Below are 19,836 nucleotides of genomic sequence, written 5' to 3'. Positions count from 1 at the left end.
ACTTTGTCTGTAAAGGGGTTGTACACATGAACACCATTATATACTAACTACTGGTTTTGACAGCATTTGTCAGGGAAAGCTCTGAAGAGCAAAATAAGGTCAGTACCCTGAAGGGCAGCATCTCATTGGCTGTAAGATGCTCCTCTATTTACTGAGAACTCCTCCTCTTCAAAGCTCTCCAGGCCAAACGCTGTCAAAACCAGCGGCTGACATATAATGCAGCTTATGTGTAAAACCCCTTTAACCTAATCTGCATATTTTTCTTGACGCATAACAATTTGTTCTGCACTGTGGCATATGTTGACATTATATAAATAATAATAATACTGTAGACAGATTGTAAGCTTGAGAGCAGGACCCTCTTACTGCTTTATCTAACTTAATACACAGTCTTGTTTTATTACTGTATTTGTCTCCAATTGTAAAGTGTAACGGAGTATGCTGGTGCTAAATAAATGTTAATAATAATCAGCAGTTGAGGCAGATGCAGGGTTTTTAAGGGGCAATTGCACATCACAATGTCTGAAACTAAACTGACTCTTTACATCAGAAAACCACTATAAGGATCTAAAACAAACACAATGGTTTGGCTCTGTGTCACCACTTGTTGGCTACAAATGGAACTGCGACATCTGTAATTCCACTTAAACATACCTCCTGTCTGTACTTGGGATGGGAATCATTTGATGTTTCATCAATAACATTGGTTAGATGGTTCCAATGTTCGATGTTTAATCCTGCAATGGTGAGGATCCAATGTTTCCTCACCATCGCTAGATTATTTTTTTTTAGTTGTCTTTTTTAATTACACTGTGGTGCTTTGGACTGCCTGCTGACTGGCTCTCTCTGTCTTCATCACAACTAAAGTGAGTCTGACTCTAGTCTGACAAAAGACATATTGAACTGGCTGCTGCTGGTGGGGTGGTGGCTGAGAGTGAAAGACTCTTTGGTCAGCCAATCAGCAGCAGCACATTGGACATGGGGGCAGACTGGCTGGCAGCTATTGGTAATTAAGCAGTTAGTGACAGTGTCAGTCACTGTGTTTGCTGCATGAGATAGACCAGGCGGTGTCAGTGAGTCTGGAGTAACGTCATTGGTGAGGAGCAGTGGCGTGAGAAAGAGAGGCAGACTGGAAAGTGAATACAAAGTGTATGAATGAAGAGAGCAAAAAAAAATAAATGAAAGAAGAGGCTCAGGCTGAGAGAGTGATGTCTGGAGGAAAAGAGAAAGAGACTGTGTGAGACTTCCGGGTATATTTACTAAACTGAGGGTTTGCAAAGTGGAGATGTTACCTATAGAAACATCAGATTTTAGCTTTCATTTATTTAGTGCATTCTACAAAATGACAGCTAGAATCTGATTGGTTGCTATAGGCAACATCTACACTTTTTCAAACACGCGAAGGAGAGGAGTGGGAGTCTGCCAGTGTGACTTGTTTGTGCCTGTGGAGATCGAATCAGGGCTTGGAGAGGAAGGACATTAAGGTATTGTATTGTACCACTGGCTGCTACCATCAGGATCCACCAGCAGTAAAGTGCAAACCACCACACTACTTTATTCGTTAGTCTGTCACTAGTGTTGTATAAAAAAATAAAATTCCACAACCCAAAAGTCATTTGTGGTAACACTTTGATAGGAAAGCTGAGGATGAGCACAAGACAGCTATTTGCAGATACTGCAGCGAGCACATAAATTTTAAAGTGCCACCTTGAGAGCAAACACCCTATTGTGCTGCAGACTCCTGTCCCAGGTTGATCTGCAGGAAAAACAAACACTGATAAGCACACCTGTGTCATTACAGTTCTACTTGTTATTGTTACTGCTTCGTGTTGTTTTTTCTTCAATAACAGGTTTGCCTTACCCCAAAAACATGTTCTAGTTCTAAAAAATGTGCACATCTTTATAACGTTTGCACCATCTGTGTATATATACACACTATAAGCCTACATTTAAAACATAAGGATGATTTCAGATGTTTATTGGTGTATTATAGGTTCAAGAAGCCAGTTTACTTAAAAAATAGAAACATTGGTTCTAGAACCAATGTTTAGGACTAAATAATGTTTTGTAACCAATGTTTAAAACATTGGTACAACCAATGTTTTCTTTCGATGTCCCATCCCTAGTCTGTACCCACCAGTGGGAAAAGGTGAGTGGCAATGGCAAAATGGGGGCATGACCACCTTGTTAAGGCAGTAATGTCATGCCCCCATAGGGCAATCCCACTCACGGGACACACATGTGCCCAGTCGAGACAGAGCGCTAAAATCAGGACTGTCCTGCTTAAATTGGGACTGTTGCCTTAAACATACCTGTAATACTGCTTTCTCTACTTAGAATATGGAAAGGTGCTTTCAATATCAAAGTTCTTATTGAATTACTGTACTGTAGAATTGCTGTGCTACACAGCAAAAAAAAAATGTTAAGACAATTAAAGTACTAGTTTGGACAGCTACATATTTGGAGAAGTTCTGGGGACTTTCTAGACCAAAATCCAAACTACTACTAGAAAAATAAAATGTATTTACTCAACTGAAATGAATATTCAGTTGGGGCACACAAATGACAAAAAATCATCTATCTGATTCTTCACAATGACACGATCAGGGTGTAAAGCATGTGGGAGATAATGGGCAAGTGACATCTCCCAGGCATCCACAATTTTTACGTGAAGTCCTGCAAACATAGATCTCATTACAGTGTCAAGCTGCAATGAATACCAGTCACTATTGAAAAGGCTCACTTCAGGTCCCAGTTCCTGGACATTGGCAGAGCGAATGATAATAGCGGTGTTTGGACTACGTTCCAGTAGGCGTTGGACAGCTGCTCGTATATTCCTGAGGCGCCTTATATAAACCTCCACGGGAAAGGTGCTAAAGTGAGACCAGATGGTTATGGCTACTACAGTGTTCTGTCCTCCAACTATACCATCCAGTTCATTTGCGATATAGCGGAGCTCGTTGCTGGAAACTGTTGAGAAGCGAATAGGTGGCCCATGGCAACGAAATTTTAACATTATATTATGATCCATATCAATGGATAAGAAGGGTCCAACATTTTTAGGGCTCCCAAGGTCAAATGGCTTAAGCTCTAAAATAGAAGAGAAAATAAAATTATTTTTCAGTTTTACCTTACATATTTTTTTTAGTCATTTTTGTAACTCGAACACAAATAGATCCCCCTCTTTTAAGTAACTAGGTGCATAAAATAGAGACATCTATTCATGACTTCACGAGTTTAAGTGGGAAGTGTTCAATAACCTCTGTTCTGTTATTGCTAACATTAAGCTGCAACATTGACATTGAACCACAACAATCAGCTCATGCATAGTTTACAATGAGAGCAAATGTATAATGTTACAAATGTGCTAGTCACACTCCAAAAGAAGAACAAAATAGGATCAGACAAAATGAACACTGGCTTAGATCAGTACTCTCATTGTTTTGTATGGTACGAAGGGTAAAAATCGCTTAAGGATCCCAATGCTCACAAATCACTGGCATCATTAAGTTATGTGGCCAATCAAAGGCACCTCTACACTCCAATAATAAGATAACTTGCAATAGATCACATATTTGGTACTCCATTTAGTATTTGGTACTCCTAAAAAAAGATATTCTAAAAAAGATATTCCCTGTGAAACCAGCAATTCTCCTAAACATGAAAGTGAAATCAGTTACTAAGGGTTAAAATGTGTGCGTTTCAGTAAGTGGCAGGGAAAGTCCTGTTCTTGGGTACTTATCTTCTTAGTCTTCTCTATGGCAAAACACACTTAAGAAGAATTCTAATATAGGTTTAGCTGACATTTGCAATTCTCAATAAAACATGAGTGTCACCTGACTATCTAGACTGAATTTAAGAGATTGATACTACATTTGGAAACTTCAAGAAAAACAAAACAAATAACACATTGTCTTGAATTGATGACTATGTGCCGTATTTTAACTATGTTCGGTCATATTAACTTATATTTACATTTTTTGGGTCTATCACTGCTCTTCAAAATAAATGTTACACTGCTGTTCACTTCACTACTGAAAGAATGAAAACATAAAAAGGAATGACAACTAAAAAAACAGGCCAATAAAATTACCTGGCACAAAATCGGTCAGATATTCAAACCATTGCCTTATTGTAGAATCACCAAACAAATGCACCACTTTCCCTTGTAGACAATCCGTGACATCGGAAGGATTGTCAAACTGCCATACAACGGATCTCCCAGACACCCACTGATTTCTGTAATAATAACCTGATGGAAGAAACTTGGAGCTACGTGGGAAATCTTTGTCTAAAAATCAAGAGAGAGTATGACAATTAATAGCATACACATTTTATTTCCATGTTCTTTGTGCAACTGTTTAGATATAGAAATTAGTCACCAGGGAAGTGTCAATGTTGGGAAGTGCTATTTATTGCAGTTATTATGTAACAAACAGTCCATAATTACAAATGTAAAAAAGAGGCACTGTCACAGCATGACTTGCAGAACTAATGGGACTGTTAGTGGTGACTACGAGTTTCCCTGTTTTACGTTGACATTCTTATTTTGAATGTGTGGGCAATTGTTTTTCTTTTTTTACTCTTTAGAGATATTGGGCCTGCAGTTGAAATAACTCTAATTATTGAGCATATATTTCTTGTACCCACTTCACAGATATAATTACAAATGTACAAAAATTACAGCTGTAATTTCCCTTACTTCCTTTCTACAGTGTAGAGAGGAAATAAGGGAACTACAATTTTTACCGCAGTAGTTCACTTAGGAATGGAAACGTACTCTGTATATTTGTCTTGTTGTCTCTAAGAATGTACACAGACAAACCCTTAGGTATTGTAATCCCCCATAACATCTTACACTTAGCTATTATGGCTTTGTGCCTTCCAGACCAGGAGCTACACCACTACTGCTGAGGTCTAAAAGAAATTCCAAGTGGTGAAGAAATAACTGATTTGCAGCTGCCCAATGCTATGTAATACACTGCTAAGCGAAGGTTTCCTGCTGACAGCAAATCACACTTCATCTCTTTCTCCTGCTATGAATGCACATCAATGGTTGGACAATAGAAGCGGTAGTCCAGCTGTTTGTCCATACCTAGATGTGTGGGGCTGGAGAATGCTTATTTTTCAGAAGTTTACATATTTGCTGCTCTGATTATTGTTTTCATCGTCTCATAATATTAAGGCATAAATGATTGAAAATGTTTTACATTCTCTCTTGTTTTATGATACCATATTGTTTAAGACCTGTACATAATTATTTCTCTTGTAAAAAACACAGTTATTTGGCTAGACTGGAGTTACCCATAAACTGTGTGTGAATTGGTGCTTACACTCCACCTACTCCTACTATTCTTCTTCCTCTTACCGATATTGGTAATTGTCAATTTGTATGTCCCTTCTCCATTTAGTAATCAATAGCTAGATATATTAATATTCAAAGTGCATTCCCTAAAATGCTTTTTCCAATTACGATAGACTTAACTCTGGCTGTGGCTTATCTGAGGTCCTGCGCCAAAAGTATCCACAGATTAGTTATCTTGTTAGTCTATTACCGCTCTTCCATCACCCACAGACTATGCATCTTCCCTTTTATATTAAATAAGAATTTTCACAAATAGCTATTGCTGACCATTGATACTCGGCATCTCATGACATTGTTCCTTACCAGTTCTCAAGCTCAGAAGTCATGTTGGTCATTCGTATAGAGCTCTGATTAATAGAACATGGAGTTTAATATTAATAATATAAGTGAACAGTCTCAAGGTTCGTAGTAAAATACTGTAACTAAATTCCTGAAATGAGACCTAAGCTAATGAAACCCAATATTATAAAATTATATAAAAACAGTTTGTAAAGTCAAACTGTTATTATTGCGTTTATTTGAGTACTCTTTAAACTAAATCATTTATATATTTTATAGCAACAGTTCTAATGTTATGTTGTATTCATCTGATAACTGATGCATTGCCTTTTGGAATCAGGAGTATCTTCCCTCTCTCTGACTTATATCTCTGCCCAGTAAACCTTGATACGCAAGACATGTGAGTGATCCTCCTACTTCCTTGCTTGCCCAGTCTTCCTTACTTGATAAATTCAGTTATTATAAATTGCTATCTTGCCTGAGGACCAGCAGTTATGCATCTATAACAAGCTCTGCCATGAAACTTGTATGTATATTTCCCTAAACTCTGACTATGGACGATGTTAGCCAAGGTCACTCACCCATGTTTCACCAGGTGAGTTATACGGTACTCTTTCAACTACAGAGTTTCATGCAAGAACCAGGAACTTTCGATTTGTACTTCACAAACATCTTTTACAAATTTACTTAATATTTGGAGATACAATACTTATAAACTAAGCCACATCTGCCAATGTAAAAGAAACATTCCTAAACATGTGTAGGTCAGTACATTTTGTACTATTATCATCATCAGCTGTTTATATTGCTCCACTAATTCCACAGCGCTGTACATATTCACGTTTCTGCTAGTATTTGGCATCTGCAGTTTTGTTGGTAGCCTAATTATTATTGAACTGTAGTTATTTGAGGGGACTCTGGACATGCTACTCATCTATAGGTTTATACACAGAGATTGTGACTGTGCCACTGGTCTTGCTGTACAGAGTTCTTTAAAATGTATGTACATGAGACATATTTAGATAACCAAACCATTAATTAAATTCATATACTAGGTAATAAGTAACATTAACAAGCATGCAAGCTACCTAAATCAGTAAAATGAAAAAAACAAAACATCTTATTATGCTGAATACATAAAATTATGATAAACACTAGCAAATAACTCACTAAAATAACTAGATTACTAATATAACTATATAAAACATACACTTATTCCATGAAAAAGAAAAAAAAAAGTGTAAAGTATATAAAAAAAATAAACTTGTTATGAAAAGAAATTATTAATAATAGGTTAATTTACCTTTGATTTTCCAAGGGTGCACAGACACTGTATCAGGGCCACTTGCCCAAATTGGTACTTTGATATTCACGCCGCTTAAAGAAATAATAATAATTTAAAAAAAAATGTAACTATTTTAGATGAACATTTAAACATTTGTAGAATAGACAAAACAGATCATTGGAATTAAGCAATGCATGTAAAGGAATGAAATAACCGGTTGGCTAGTGTTTACATTTACAAAACTGTCCAAAATCAAGTTCCTTGCTTTACCATGATATATCCATCCATATGTACATCATATGCAATTAGTGATAATGGGCCTGATTAATTGAGGAACTTAGGCAACATATTTCTTACTTAAGTCTCCTGGTCAAAACCATGTTACAATGCAAGGGGTGAAAATTAGTTTTCTATTTTGCACATAAGTTAAATACTGTCTGTTTTTACATGTAGCACACAAATACTTGATAGCTTAATTGTACACTGAAATTTAAAGTTGATATTTGTGTGCTACATGAAAAAACAGACAGTATTTAACTTATGTGCATAGTAGAAAACTAATTTGCACCCCTTGCATTTTAACATGGTTTTGTCCAGGAAACATAAGTAAGAAACTTCTTGCCTAAGTACCTTAATGAATCAGGCCCTATAGCTTTAGAGACCAATGGAATGTATACCACCACCTTAGTTCAATACCTTTGAAAGAACATGTTTTCATGGAAGGTCAAAAGGTTTTTCAAGTAGCCTCCTTTAGCATGATTTACTCGATTTGCGCAATGTAACTTGTCAGGCTTGTAGCAAAACCATGGTTCACCTGTCTTCAGGTCCGTGAAGTTACACACTGGCAGCTTCTTAGGCAGACAAACATTACACATTTTGGTTTCTGAAGTGTTACCAGATCGGAACAAACTTTTAAAGTAGACTCTGTCTGATTTCTGTTCACGTAAGCGTTGAAGGACTTGGATCCCTTCACTTGGGTGAACCAAAGTCACTGAAACAGTCACGCTTCCTGGCCAAAGTAAAGTGAAGTACACACTATAGAATCCATTTTTATGATCCGTCACTTTTCCTACTGCACCAGCTTTAAGGAAAGGGGTGTAAATTCTTGCTTGCAAATAGTCTCCTCCGTATAGCTTTGGATTCCCTTCAAAATCATGCATTCTGACTAGCACTTCCATTACATCCCCCACCTTAAACTGTGACTGAGACTGTAAGATTACAAAGCGGCTATGTGCAGCATCGGAGCTCTTTAGGAAAATGATTTTGCCATGTGGTGGACCAGGCCACTCTACAGCTTTAAGTAAGTATTGTTCTTCTTCATGCTCAGACTGAGAGAGGATTTGATGATGATAGTCACAAAAGTGTTTTCTGCTTACTGGCGACAGGGGATGAATTGCATTACCGTCCACGTTGGTCCATCCTGACCCCTGGTCTGACCTGTGATTAAGATGCTGCCAAAGAAAATTAATCTGATGTTGAAAGGCATTCAATATAGTAATAAAACCATGAACATCTTCACACTACCTATAAAGAAGTATTTATAATGCAAATAAGGGATTTAAAGTATTTACCCACAGTTCACACCGATGATAGGAAGTTGACATTAATTAGCAAAGCACTCTATACTATGGTGACAAACTGCAGATATGTATGTGTCTGTACAAGCAGTGCTCTGACATCTCTGCTATTTGTAATGATTCTATGTGTGTTGGTTAAAGCACTACCTGCGGCAACTGGTAGAACCATCCTGAAATCTAGAGTTTTAAGTTACCAGGATTTCCTTTAATCTTGCCATAAGTAACAGAGCAAATGAAAAAAAGGTAATAATTATCCATAAATATAACTGGTATGCTATCAATTATTCTACTATTCATCCAACATTTTACAGATAATAAATTAATAGTAAAGTGCACCAATCAAACCCTACGGACAAGAAAATTACAACTCCATTCTTTTCAATTATAGTACGACTTCATTTCAGTAGTTTTGTAGGAGGGATAGGTACAGAGTAGGTAGTAGGTGGGCAGCTGGTGCACTGGAGCTGTGGGAGAAGAAACTGCATGGGGCACTGTATAGAACACAGTAGGTTTAGGAAGCAAGGTGTGTGTTGTGAATGGGTGCATGCGGTTGAAGGGAGATACATGTTTGTGTGACAAAACAACAAAAAATGTATTCAGGCGCTAAGGATCATAAATCAATAGTATGTATTGTTTGACCGAAGCTCCCTATGGTAAATATTTGTATCTACCGAAAAACAAACAAGTAATATGGAATAATAATTATTATTGCAGATAATTCGAGCACCACAGAATCAGGATTCATTTTATGAGGCTCATTATTATTAACACCAAACAAATCGAGATAACTCCTACAGAGACGCTTAACATTAAAGTGTCTAAACTGGTTTGTTCCATTGTACTACCAACTGGATGTTAAACTACACACCTGAGCGTGTTTATTGATTTGTGACTCTAGCTAGCAAGGCTAGCATAACTGCCAGTGCTTCAATCAAGAGATATATGAGCCTGTATATGCATTTATATGCGTGAGGAGCACTCACTATCATAAGGAGTTGATTCGGCACAGTCCGGGAGTTTGTACAACATTTTTGTCTGTATCAAGAAGCTGATACACAGATTATATCTTTTAGCCTCTGTATGTGGTCCGGACCACAGTGTATATGATATATACAATCTATGTTGTTATTACATGTTTGAGGCTATTGTGATCTTCATATCATAGGTGGGCGCCTAGTCAGTATTAACTAATAGATGTGTATTGTTTTTAAGCACGATTTATTAATACTACTAAATTTATTATTGTCCAGGTGACTGTATTGTTATTCTTACCCATTCTGTTGGATACTGCGCCCCTTTGTGGACAAAAGTTGGCCACAACACCCCATGTTCCTCTTAAACTAACGGGACATATGTTACAGAGTCATTACTATCCTCACAGCCTAATTTAGATCACATGGAGGAACTATGTGAATAATGTATGATGTTAGTTAAACTAACTTGTTCACAATCTAAAATAGCCTCCCTTCCACTTACCTCTACCATGTGAATGTTACTAACCAGCACCAGGACAGCTAACAGGGAAAGAAGCACAAAGCATATCTGGAACATGTACAAGGTGCACCACATTTTCCAGTAATTGCTCCCGCATCCATATTATACTCCAGGTTGGACATGGCCTGGCTCAGTCATAGCTCCAGTCATCCAAACTTGTCTCTCGGATGCCTTTTAATCTGTTAATGAGAGACCATAATAGAATTGATTTTGGCTTTTTTTTTTCCGATAAAAGGGATTTAATAACATTCCAACTTTACTTAAACAATGATAAAGTAAAATTTAGATGAACAAAGACCATAAAATTCAGGAACTAATATAATTTTAGGAATTTTGTGAAAATGTGCATACATGAACATTAAACAGAAAGGACTCCCAAAATCTGGATGCAAGCATAATTTTTATTTTTTTTAAATTGAACCAGAACATTTACTGGTAAAAATCATGTGTAATACAGCAACACAGAAAAATTGTGTGTGCAGAATTGCACACAAGCTGCATTTAAAAAAAAAAAAAAAAAAAAAAGTATGGAACTTGAGCGTAGTTCCGACCGTATTCAAATCGAAGCAGATCTCAAGATGCTGTTTGATTTGAATCTAGGTGCGCTCTACGTACGCTCTGCCTAAACGGTACTTGCCTTACCTAGGCAGACAGAACACACTGCAGTATACACACAAGCACATGTGCAATTTGGTCACATCAGAAAAAATATGTACATTATAAAGTACATGAACAACTCTTAACAGTATAACTATTACTAAATATATGGATTTTTAAAAAAATGTAACATTAAATACATAGAGCTGCTTTTAATGCTTACCGTACATATAGTGCCATTTTATAGTCTATCTTACTTGCATACATGTGTTCTGTGCTATCTAGTGGCATGCATCTGTGCAGTTTTTAAAACAAAGACTTTGCTGTGTTAGTCATCACAATGAGTCGGCGGTGGTAAAATTGGTCTGTGTGGGTACCCCAAGTCTCTGAATAAAAAATATTTTTTTGTCAAGTATACTTGTAGCTTAGATTGTAGTAACACTACTTGGAGCAAGAAACAGAACTTCCCCATGGTATTCATATGAGGCCCGTAACCCACGCTTTTCTGAAGTGAGTGATGTTTGCTTCAGGAATGTTAACAAAAGCCATTCAAATGTATTGTCAGAGTGTCAGATACCAGTAATGTGCAAAAACATTAACTCATATGCACTGACTACTGGCACAAACACACGTCTGTGACTTGGATACTACTGCAAAGGGTTAAAAAAAATAAATTCATCACTCAATCTTACATTCACCCATCACACAGGTTACAGATCTGGCTCAATCATACCCCATAGCACATCATACACAACCATATAAGCACATCCGTACTATCACATACATACACAACAATATAACACTGTTACACAAATGTATACACTGGCACACGCTATCCTCTCTGGTAACTAAAGCGTTAACACTTACCAAAGGGTTAGCACAGCCAAGCAATATTTCTCATTTTAAAAGGTTTATGGAATTGTTAACTTACAAGGTCAAACTTATATTGTATATTTAATATTAAAAGGTACATGGTTTTTTGTCTTGTTTGTACACTTCTGATGCTGTTAATAAAATAAAATGTTATGGGTTTTTTTTTAAAAAAGAACAGCACTTTGGATATAAGAAAAAAACTAAATGACATGAAATAAATGCAATAACAATTACACAATAAGAGGGATAAAAGTGACAGAAAACAGAACACTTACGTAGTATATTCTGTGGCAGGAAACAGCAGAAGTGGACAGTTTCTCAGTCCACTCCCCAAAAGACTGACACCCAAGGATAGTTTTACAAGGGTTTCTGTGCTAATAAATGGGTTTACAACTCTGGTAGCTTAAAGTACTTTTCTTTAGGACGCCTTAGAAATACAATAATTCTACACAGTCACAGAAAAATAATTAAGTCCCCTTCTAGTTTAGGTAGACAGAATAAAAAAAACAATTATGCCCCGAGACCATATATAATGGAAAACTGGGCTGCCATGGAGTAATTCAAGGAATAAAAATTAATAGTAACTATATTTCACTATTTTTCCTCTTCAATCTTCCATGGTAGTCATTATAAATGAGATGTACCCAAGCAAAATTAAGGAGGGCTACAAAATAACAGATCATCCATGTATGCTGCATAATCACGAATGCATTCAATGGCCATTTTTAGACCATGCCTCGCAAACGGAGTTAATAGAAGATAAGACATCCAGGCGATAATGACTAGTGAAGGCAGGGCCTGATTAACCACTAGACTGACCAGGCTGCAGCCTGGGGCGCTGGGTCCCGGGGGGCGCTGCACTGTGGGTATTTATTTTATTATTTTTTTAAAAAAAAATTTTATTATTATTTTTTTTTTTAGTTTTTTTTTTTTTCTTCATTCATTTTTTTTCGGGGTGGGGGAGGGGGGGGTCGCCGCTGGGGATCGCCGCGGGGGGGGGGGGGGGGGGGGGGTCACCGCGGGGGGGTGGAGGGCTCGACGATCAAAAGCATTGGTGGTCAGTGGTTAGCAACACACAGCCAATCGCCAGGCTGCCTGTTTCTGTGCAGCAGACAGGAAGCAGGACGTCTTCACTTCCTATCTGCTGATCTGAGGAGAGGAGCGACGCTGACACAACTACAGGTAAGTGAAGGGGGGAACTGCCCTGCATATCTATGGGGAGGAACTGCCCTGCATATCTATAGGGAGGGGGGGGGGGAACTGCCCTGCATATCTATAGGGAGGGGGGGGGGAACTGCCCTGCATATCTATAGGGAGGGGGGGGGAACTGCCCTGCATATCTATAGGGAGGGGGGGGGGGGAACTGCCCTGCATATCTATAGGGAGGGGGGGGGGGAACTGCCCTGCATATCTATAGGGAGGGGGGGGAACTGCCCTGCATATCTATAGGGAGGGGGGGGGAACTGCCCTGCATATCTATAGGGAGGGGGGGGGGAACTGCCCTGCATATCTATAGGGAGGGGGGGGGGAACTGCCCTGCATATCTATAGGGAGGGGGGGGGAACTACCCTGCATATCTATAGGGAGGGGGGGGGAACTACCCTGCATATCTATAGGGAGGGGGGGGGGACTACCCTGCATATCTATAGGGAGGGGGGGGGGACTACCCTGCATATCTATAGGGAGGGGGGGGACTGCCCTGCATATCTATAGGAAGGGGGGGAACTACCCTGCATATCTATAGGGAGGGGGGGGGACTACCCTGCATATCTATAGGGAAGGAAAGGGGGGACTGTCATGCATATGTATAGGGAGGGAGAGGGGGGCTGTCATACAAATCTATAGGGTGGGAGGGGGGGCTGCCATGAAAATCTATAGGGAGGTAGAGAGGTTGATATGTATGAAGGAGGGCAGAGGAGGGGGGCTGATATATGTGACTGGGGGAGTTTTGATGTGACGGGGGGGATAGCTAGCTAGCAGAGTGGAGGTAAGGAAAATAGCTGCAAGGGGGATGGATGCAGGGTGGGAGGTAAAGAAAATGGCTGCAGCAGGGGTTAAGGAAAATGGCTGTGGGGGGGGGGGTTGTGGTTAAGGAAAATGGCTGCAGGGGCTTTTTAAAAAATAGAGCAGCTTTGGGGGGCAGAATCTCATGATTGTGTGGTGGTCACATGGGTGGTCTCAGCAATCACTAGAATACTAAATATTAGTGAGATGGGGCTGGTAGAGGTTTGTATTTGATTGACAACAAATATTCAGATATTGCTTATATATGCCTGTCCAATGGGGTACTTTTAGCTGGCCATAATGGAGTGTTTTGTTTTAACTAAAGGGCCTAATCATTCAGGGTTTGCATTATAATACATTTTTGCATTTTCAAAAAAGGACGCCAACTTTCCAGAAGCCAACGAGAGGATAACAAAGTTGCAAGAGAGAAGAGCAAGGACAGGTAAGAGACAATGGCACAATCTGTCTAAATTTGAATGTTGGAGAATACACCTGAACATTCATATTCAGGAGTGTTCCTATACACCTATATATTCGGAGGAGGGGGGGGGGGGCTGCGGCCGTATTAGCCTAGGGCGGCCAGAACCCTTAATCACTAGAAACATCACCTTTAGGAGAGAATTCAATTTGCCACTGGACATCAGCTTGATGTCTGGCTGCGCACATTGCCGGCCAACTTGGTAACAAATCTCTGCTCATTTTCTCCTTGCATCGCTATGGGACGGAGAAGAAAATGAGCAGTGACTTTTGTAAAAACTCTGACGTGATGTGTCTCTGCGGACTGAAGACACATTGTGACTAATTGAATTCCATGTCAGTGTCATCAATCTCAGAGGAACCTCTTGGAGTGGTTCACAAAGATCAGATATCAGAGGGTTGAAACTAAATTGAGGTCCTTCAGAGCCACATATCACCTAAAAGAGGGATTGATCCTCTTCACTGCTTGGAAGAATCTATGAAGATACTGGGGTTTCTGGCCCAATTCTACCCACTTCACTCTGGCTGGCCACCCCCGGGTGCCTTCCTAGGTCAGGGAAGCCTACTCAGTACCTTCTAAGGTTCTTATTAGTCACTAAGACAAATGCAGTTAGAAAAGTACAACAGTACATTTATTGCAATAAAAAAACCCACTAGAATATTACGTACACATAGTAAATAAATGACAGGCAGGTTTACCACATACTCTGTCCCTTGCCCCAATAGTTCAAGGAGTCACAATCACCTGGCTATACAGACTTAACGACCCATGGATCTGCCGATGTATTTCACTGGTAGAGCCACCAGCCACCCTGCAGCTTCCAGCCATCAATTCCCACCCAGAATGAACATCACTCCCCCCCCCCCCCCCCCAGTTTCTATGGAAGGTGCACTTCCTCAGAAACTCTAGATCGTAGACCAAATGCCTGGAGTTGTCTTGGGAGAACAATGGATACTAATTAGCCTTCCCACTCACCAGTATCTTGCAACCTGATCCCTACCCATAACCCACCTAGCTTCACTTTAAGCACAATGGGGGGTATTCAATTGTTAGCGTTAACGGGGGAAAACGAGCGCTCAAAAAATCTTAGCGTTAATACGGTAATTCTCGCGGAATTTCAGCTCGCTGCTCCCTGAGCGGCAGGCTGAAATTCCGCGAGTAAACTACCGTATTAACGCTTTTCGCATGCAATATTACCGTATAAACGGTAATATTTTTTGAGCGCTCGATTTTTTTCGTTAACGCTAACAATTGAATACCCCCCAATGAATAACAACTTCACTGCCATATCAACAAGATACAATAAACAATATACATATTTACAATGAGCTACAATGTCTACTTATCCACATGTAATTAGACACTGCAGTTATACCCTGTTGAGCTGGGGAACAAAAGCAATGGCTATAAAATGTACATGCTATAATCCACATATTGTGAGAACCGAAGGACAGGTTGGCTAAGGTGTTAAACTCGTTTCGTCACAGAATCAAATAATCAATTCCTCTGAAGCTAGCTAGGTATCTAAGAAGGCATGTACACTCATGGCAAAAAGTTTTGAGAATTACACAAATATTATTTTTCACAAAGTCTGCTGCCTCAGTTTTTTTGATGGCAATTTGCATATACTCCAGAATGTCATGAAGAGTGATCAGATAAATTGCAATTAATTTCAAAGTCCCTCTTTGCCATGACAATGAACAACATTTCCACTGCTTTTCAGCCCTGCCACAAAAGGACCAGCTGACATCAGGTCAGTGAGTCTCTCGTTAACACAGGTGGGAACATTGACAAGAACAAGGCTGGAGAACACTGTCATGCTGATTGAGTTAGAATACTGGAAGCTTTAAAAGGAGAGTGGTGCTTGAAATCATTGTTCTTCCTCTGTAAACTGCCTTTCACGCTGCTCTCTATTCTGAGACATTTATGTGAGTTTTTTTGTGTTTCGTGACCACGTTCCTAATCTTATTTGTACTTGAAGGTGAGCTCCATAGTCTACGATACCAGAATCCATTGTGTTTTACCCATTGTGGTAGTTAAACTGACACTCATGTTGTCTTTAATTTTGGACTTTGCCACCAGCTAACAGACTGATTGTTGTGAATATTTTTCTCCACCATAACAAGAACCACCAATGTCATTTCTTTATCGTTGTTTGGTGATAGCTCTGTATTAGGGGACTGGATCTTAATACACCTTTTCTCTGATACAGATAATTTGTTTATCTGGACTCCCAGACTTCTATTTTTGTGATGGCATGAGATTATTTTTGTCCTGATTACAATCTAAAGATGTTCTTGTAACTAGCACTTTTGTAAAAGTTCTCGTGAGTTGCTATGCCGGGGCAGGCAGGTGAACTGAGAGTGTTCCCTTGTGACCCAAAACCTAAGGAATTTCCTGTGGAAAAAAAGGAGTAGGAAAATAGGCATCCTGAAGGTCTATGTAAAAAAAATCCCCATCCCTGAAGGCCGTGGGGACAGAATTCACAGACTCCGTACAAAAGTGTCTGGCATGGACAAAACTGTTGAGTCTAGAATCGTGCGTAAGGCCCCTGAAGACTTTTTGATGAGGAAGAGTCTGAAATAAAAACCTATTGCCTGCTGATCTGACAGAACAAGAGAAATACCATGAGCTTTCCTTAAAGTTTGCAGGTTGTTGTAGAAGACTCCCAAGTCAACTGGGGTTGATGGGTCTTGGATTGAACAAACAAGTTTCCCCTGGAATACTGATGGAACTATCTTGTATCCCTTTCTTACAATGTCCAAAACCCATTAATCTGTGATAGAGGGTGTCCATATTTCTGCACAATGTGCAATTCTGCACCCTACCTACAGTATGTTAATGGGGACTGTTTCTGACAATAGTCATTGTGGAGTCCTCCGATTTGTCTTCCCTTCTTCTGAATGCTCAAAAAGGCTGTTTGGATGTAGTAGCAATGTTCTGTCTGGTGTAACTTCTTCCTGGCTTCTAATTTTTCACCTCTTTGAAGTGTTGACGAGACAAGAAAGAGTGGAAGTATTTTGACCTCCGATCTTGTGGCAAGCGGTTAGATTTACCCCCAGAAGACTTCTGTATCACAGTGTCTAAGTTGTCTTCGAAGAGCAGGGACCCTTGAAATGGGAGTTTGGTTAGACTAATTTTTGACTTCGCATCTGCTGCCCAAGGAGGGAATCAGAGGGCTCACCTTGTCACTGCTGCTGTCCTTGACCTTGCTGAGAAAGCAATGGTCTCCAAAAATGCTTCACACAAGTGCTCAATGGCTCTCTACATAACCTCAATACTTTTTATTTTTTACAGGTATTGGCTGTTCACCTTTTGTTGGACATATGGATGGAATGTCTCTCCCCACAATTTGAGCGCTCAGGTCAGCGAGGCCACATCGGACTTCAATGTGTTTCCCAATGAAAACAACTCTCCATCCTTCTATCCATGGTGTCTGTGAATGGATCACTCAAAAATAACTTATGGTATCAATTTATTTAAGGGAAATAGCGTAGGGCGCTGATTTATATAAATTGCCAATGCACTTATTTTTAATATTGTATATATTCTGAGATAAGAAATCGTTATTTCTGAGACCAGGGTAGAAACAGTTTTTTCCTGTTTTCACCTTACTGAAGGATATGCCTTATTTCTGATGCATATATCTGATACAATAGGCCTTTGTGGATGGAGGTCTTGTGTATATTGGGATGTATTTAGTATGGAAGTGTCATTGTTTAGGATTTGTAAGGTTGCTAGTGGAAACCTCCAATTAGGCATATGTGCAAGGAAGTCTGATAGCAGGAAGTGCTAACGAAGTTTTGGGATGAAGTGTCATGCCTGCTCGGGCCAAAGGCCCAGCAGGGGGTCGTTACTGTGTGGCCTGTTGTCCAGATTGAATTTCATAGATAAGCGCAAATATTGTTAGCTTTGTGATGCATGTAAATCCATGTTTGTGTAAATAGAGTATATCCTGATGCTAAAAATAGCTGTGTCTGAAATGTATAAAAGGAACTAGCTTGTATGTGAAAAGTGTTCATTCTGATTTTATTTTGACCCGATCACACTGGTACCTTCCAGTGTGAGAGCAAATAAACATCTTGCTTCAAGACCTGCTTGAAAACATCTTCAATATTGCTGTATTACTGTGATCTACAGATTAGACCCTAAATCTATTCCGCTCTCGGCAGTCTCCGAGGTTTGGACCAAAGCGTTTCCAGTACCACCGCTCTGCCTGCTAACCAGCAGCCCTGGTCAATGTGATAGGCCAAAGGGCCCCCCATTCACAGAAACCCGGATCCATAGTAAGAGGTCCAGAGTTACCAGCCCAGGTACACCAGCAACGAGACATGCTAGCAGCGTCAGTTACGCAGAAGAAACACTGATTTTTTTTCCCCTTAGTCTGAAAAGTACACATTGTAATAGCAACAACTGAATCCAAAGGGGAGGCCTTTTGAACAGTCTTCATAGACTATGTTATTGTGCTTTGCTTTCCTTCCTTTCCACAGGCTCTACAGGAGTACTGAAAGGACAGTTCCTCTTTCCTCCAGGAACAGGGAATGCTTTGAGCAGTTCCCAGTCCTATTTCCACCTGGTCCTTCATTTTGGTGTCCCGTGACCTCTAATGCAGCTTGCGCATACCATTTGAATTATACACAGATCTGGTCTAGTCCCGGAGGTAGGGGCTCCCTTGGTAGGCAACCCAGTCCTTGGCTTACACTATGGAAGGTACGTCGACAGGACCCACAAAGCTGAAAGCTCCTGTGTCAGGTCTGTGACATGCATATGCTAAACTGGTTTCCTGAGACTATATGGGCCTCCAACCATGAAAACTACCATGAATGGGGTTATCATATTGCTTCTTGATTAAATTAAAATATTAGAAATAACCTAATAAAATAGCACCTCCTTGTAAAATTATCATAGCAAATATGTGCTTGGGTTTAAGAAATAAAAATCACGCCTCAGGAAGACAGCTTTTGGCAATATTCTTTAGTCAGTTATCCATAATTAGATTACAACACCCTGCATATTGTTGCTATAAATATGCACAGCAATATTACAATTTATGAATAGTGACTGGAGCTTAGAAAGCATGGTTAAGTGAATAATGCTTTTAGGAAATCATTAAGTTTCAAGTCCTCAATTATTCCATCACTGACAATGCAAAAGTGTTATTTCTATTATCTTCAGTTCCCATGCTATTGGGATTAACCCTTTTTCAATTATCAAGTTTTACAGGCAAAGACACACTACTGATTTTCACAAATGACCGACCAAGATTACAAAAAAAAAAAAAGTAATGCTCAGCATAATCCACAAACGATCAGATAACAAACCCTACTGAAGACAAACGAAAGAACTCCAGGAAATGATTCCTTGAGTTCATCATAACTGATAGTAATTCCAATAAAAACTAGGCAGAAATACGGAGTAACCATGAATTGTAACAAGATACAAATGTAATTAAATGAAGAGTTGGTGTATTTACCAATCCAAACATCAGCATGTGAAGGCTGCACCCCAGTGCCACTACAGCTGTGATCACAGAGCCCCTGCTCACCTCTCCACCAGTAGTGCTGGGGCAGGAGGTGCCATGTCTGGTGCCGGGTCAGATGCTCCTCTTCCTGCACTCAGGCTGCTGCACCACCTCCAGCTCGGCGAGGCGCTGCTCGGTGTCTTAACATGAGACCCTGCAGAACTGGACCGCTCTCAGTACGTACGATAGTTCATTCAATAAAAGAAAACAATAAACACTTAGCGGTCGTGCACACGACACACAGGCCCTGCAGGCAGTGTATGGGAACAGACTCCTCCCCTGTGTGAGTGCGAGGTGGAGGGAGCTGGAAACGGGGTAAAGGGATTATTGTGACATATAAAAAGGGAACACAGCACTGACGGT

At 39.8% G+C, this 19,836-nt stretch overlaps 1 protein-coding gene across 2 annotated transcripts; it reads right to left on the bottom strand.

Annotated features, from left to right (window-relative positions):
- Positions 1-2,506: 2,506 nt before the first annotated feature.
- On the bottom strand, positions 2,507-19,739 carry NXPE3 (neurexophilin and PC-esterase domain family member 3). 2 transcript variants are annotated; one of them, XM_075194901.1, is made up of 6 exons: positions 19,426-19,739; positions 9,983-10,179; positions 7,626-8,380; positions 6,948-7,021; positions 4,094-4,291; positions 2,507-3,090 (listed from the first exon to the last, which is right to left on the bottom strand). In XM_075194901.1, exons 2-6 carry the CDS (start codon positions 10,073-10,075, stop codon positions 2,546-2,548), a joined length of 1,665 nt encoding a protein of 554 aa, XP_075051002.1. In that variant the 5' UTR covers positions 10,076-10,179; positions 19,426-19,739; the 3' UTR covers positions 2,507-2,545. The 2 variants fall into 2 exon arrangements, with proteins under 2 accessions (XP_075051002.1, XP_075051003.1); XM_075194902.1 differs by having other exon boundaries at positions 19,498-19,739.
- Between the last annotated feature and the right edge of the window lie 97 nt (positions 19,740-19,836).

Source organism: Mixophyes fleayi, chromosome 2 (genome assembly GCF_038048845.1).
Source record: "Mixophyes fleayi isolate aMixFle1 chromosome 2, aMixFle1.hap1, whole genome shotgun sequence".
NCBI lineage: Eukaryota > Metazoa > Chordata > Amphibia > Anura > Limnodynastidae > Mixophyes > Mixophyes fleayi.
Note: the sequence above shows the minus strand (reverse complement) of the source record. Positions and strands in the feature narration are given on the sequence as shown.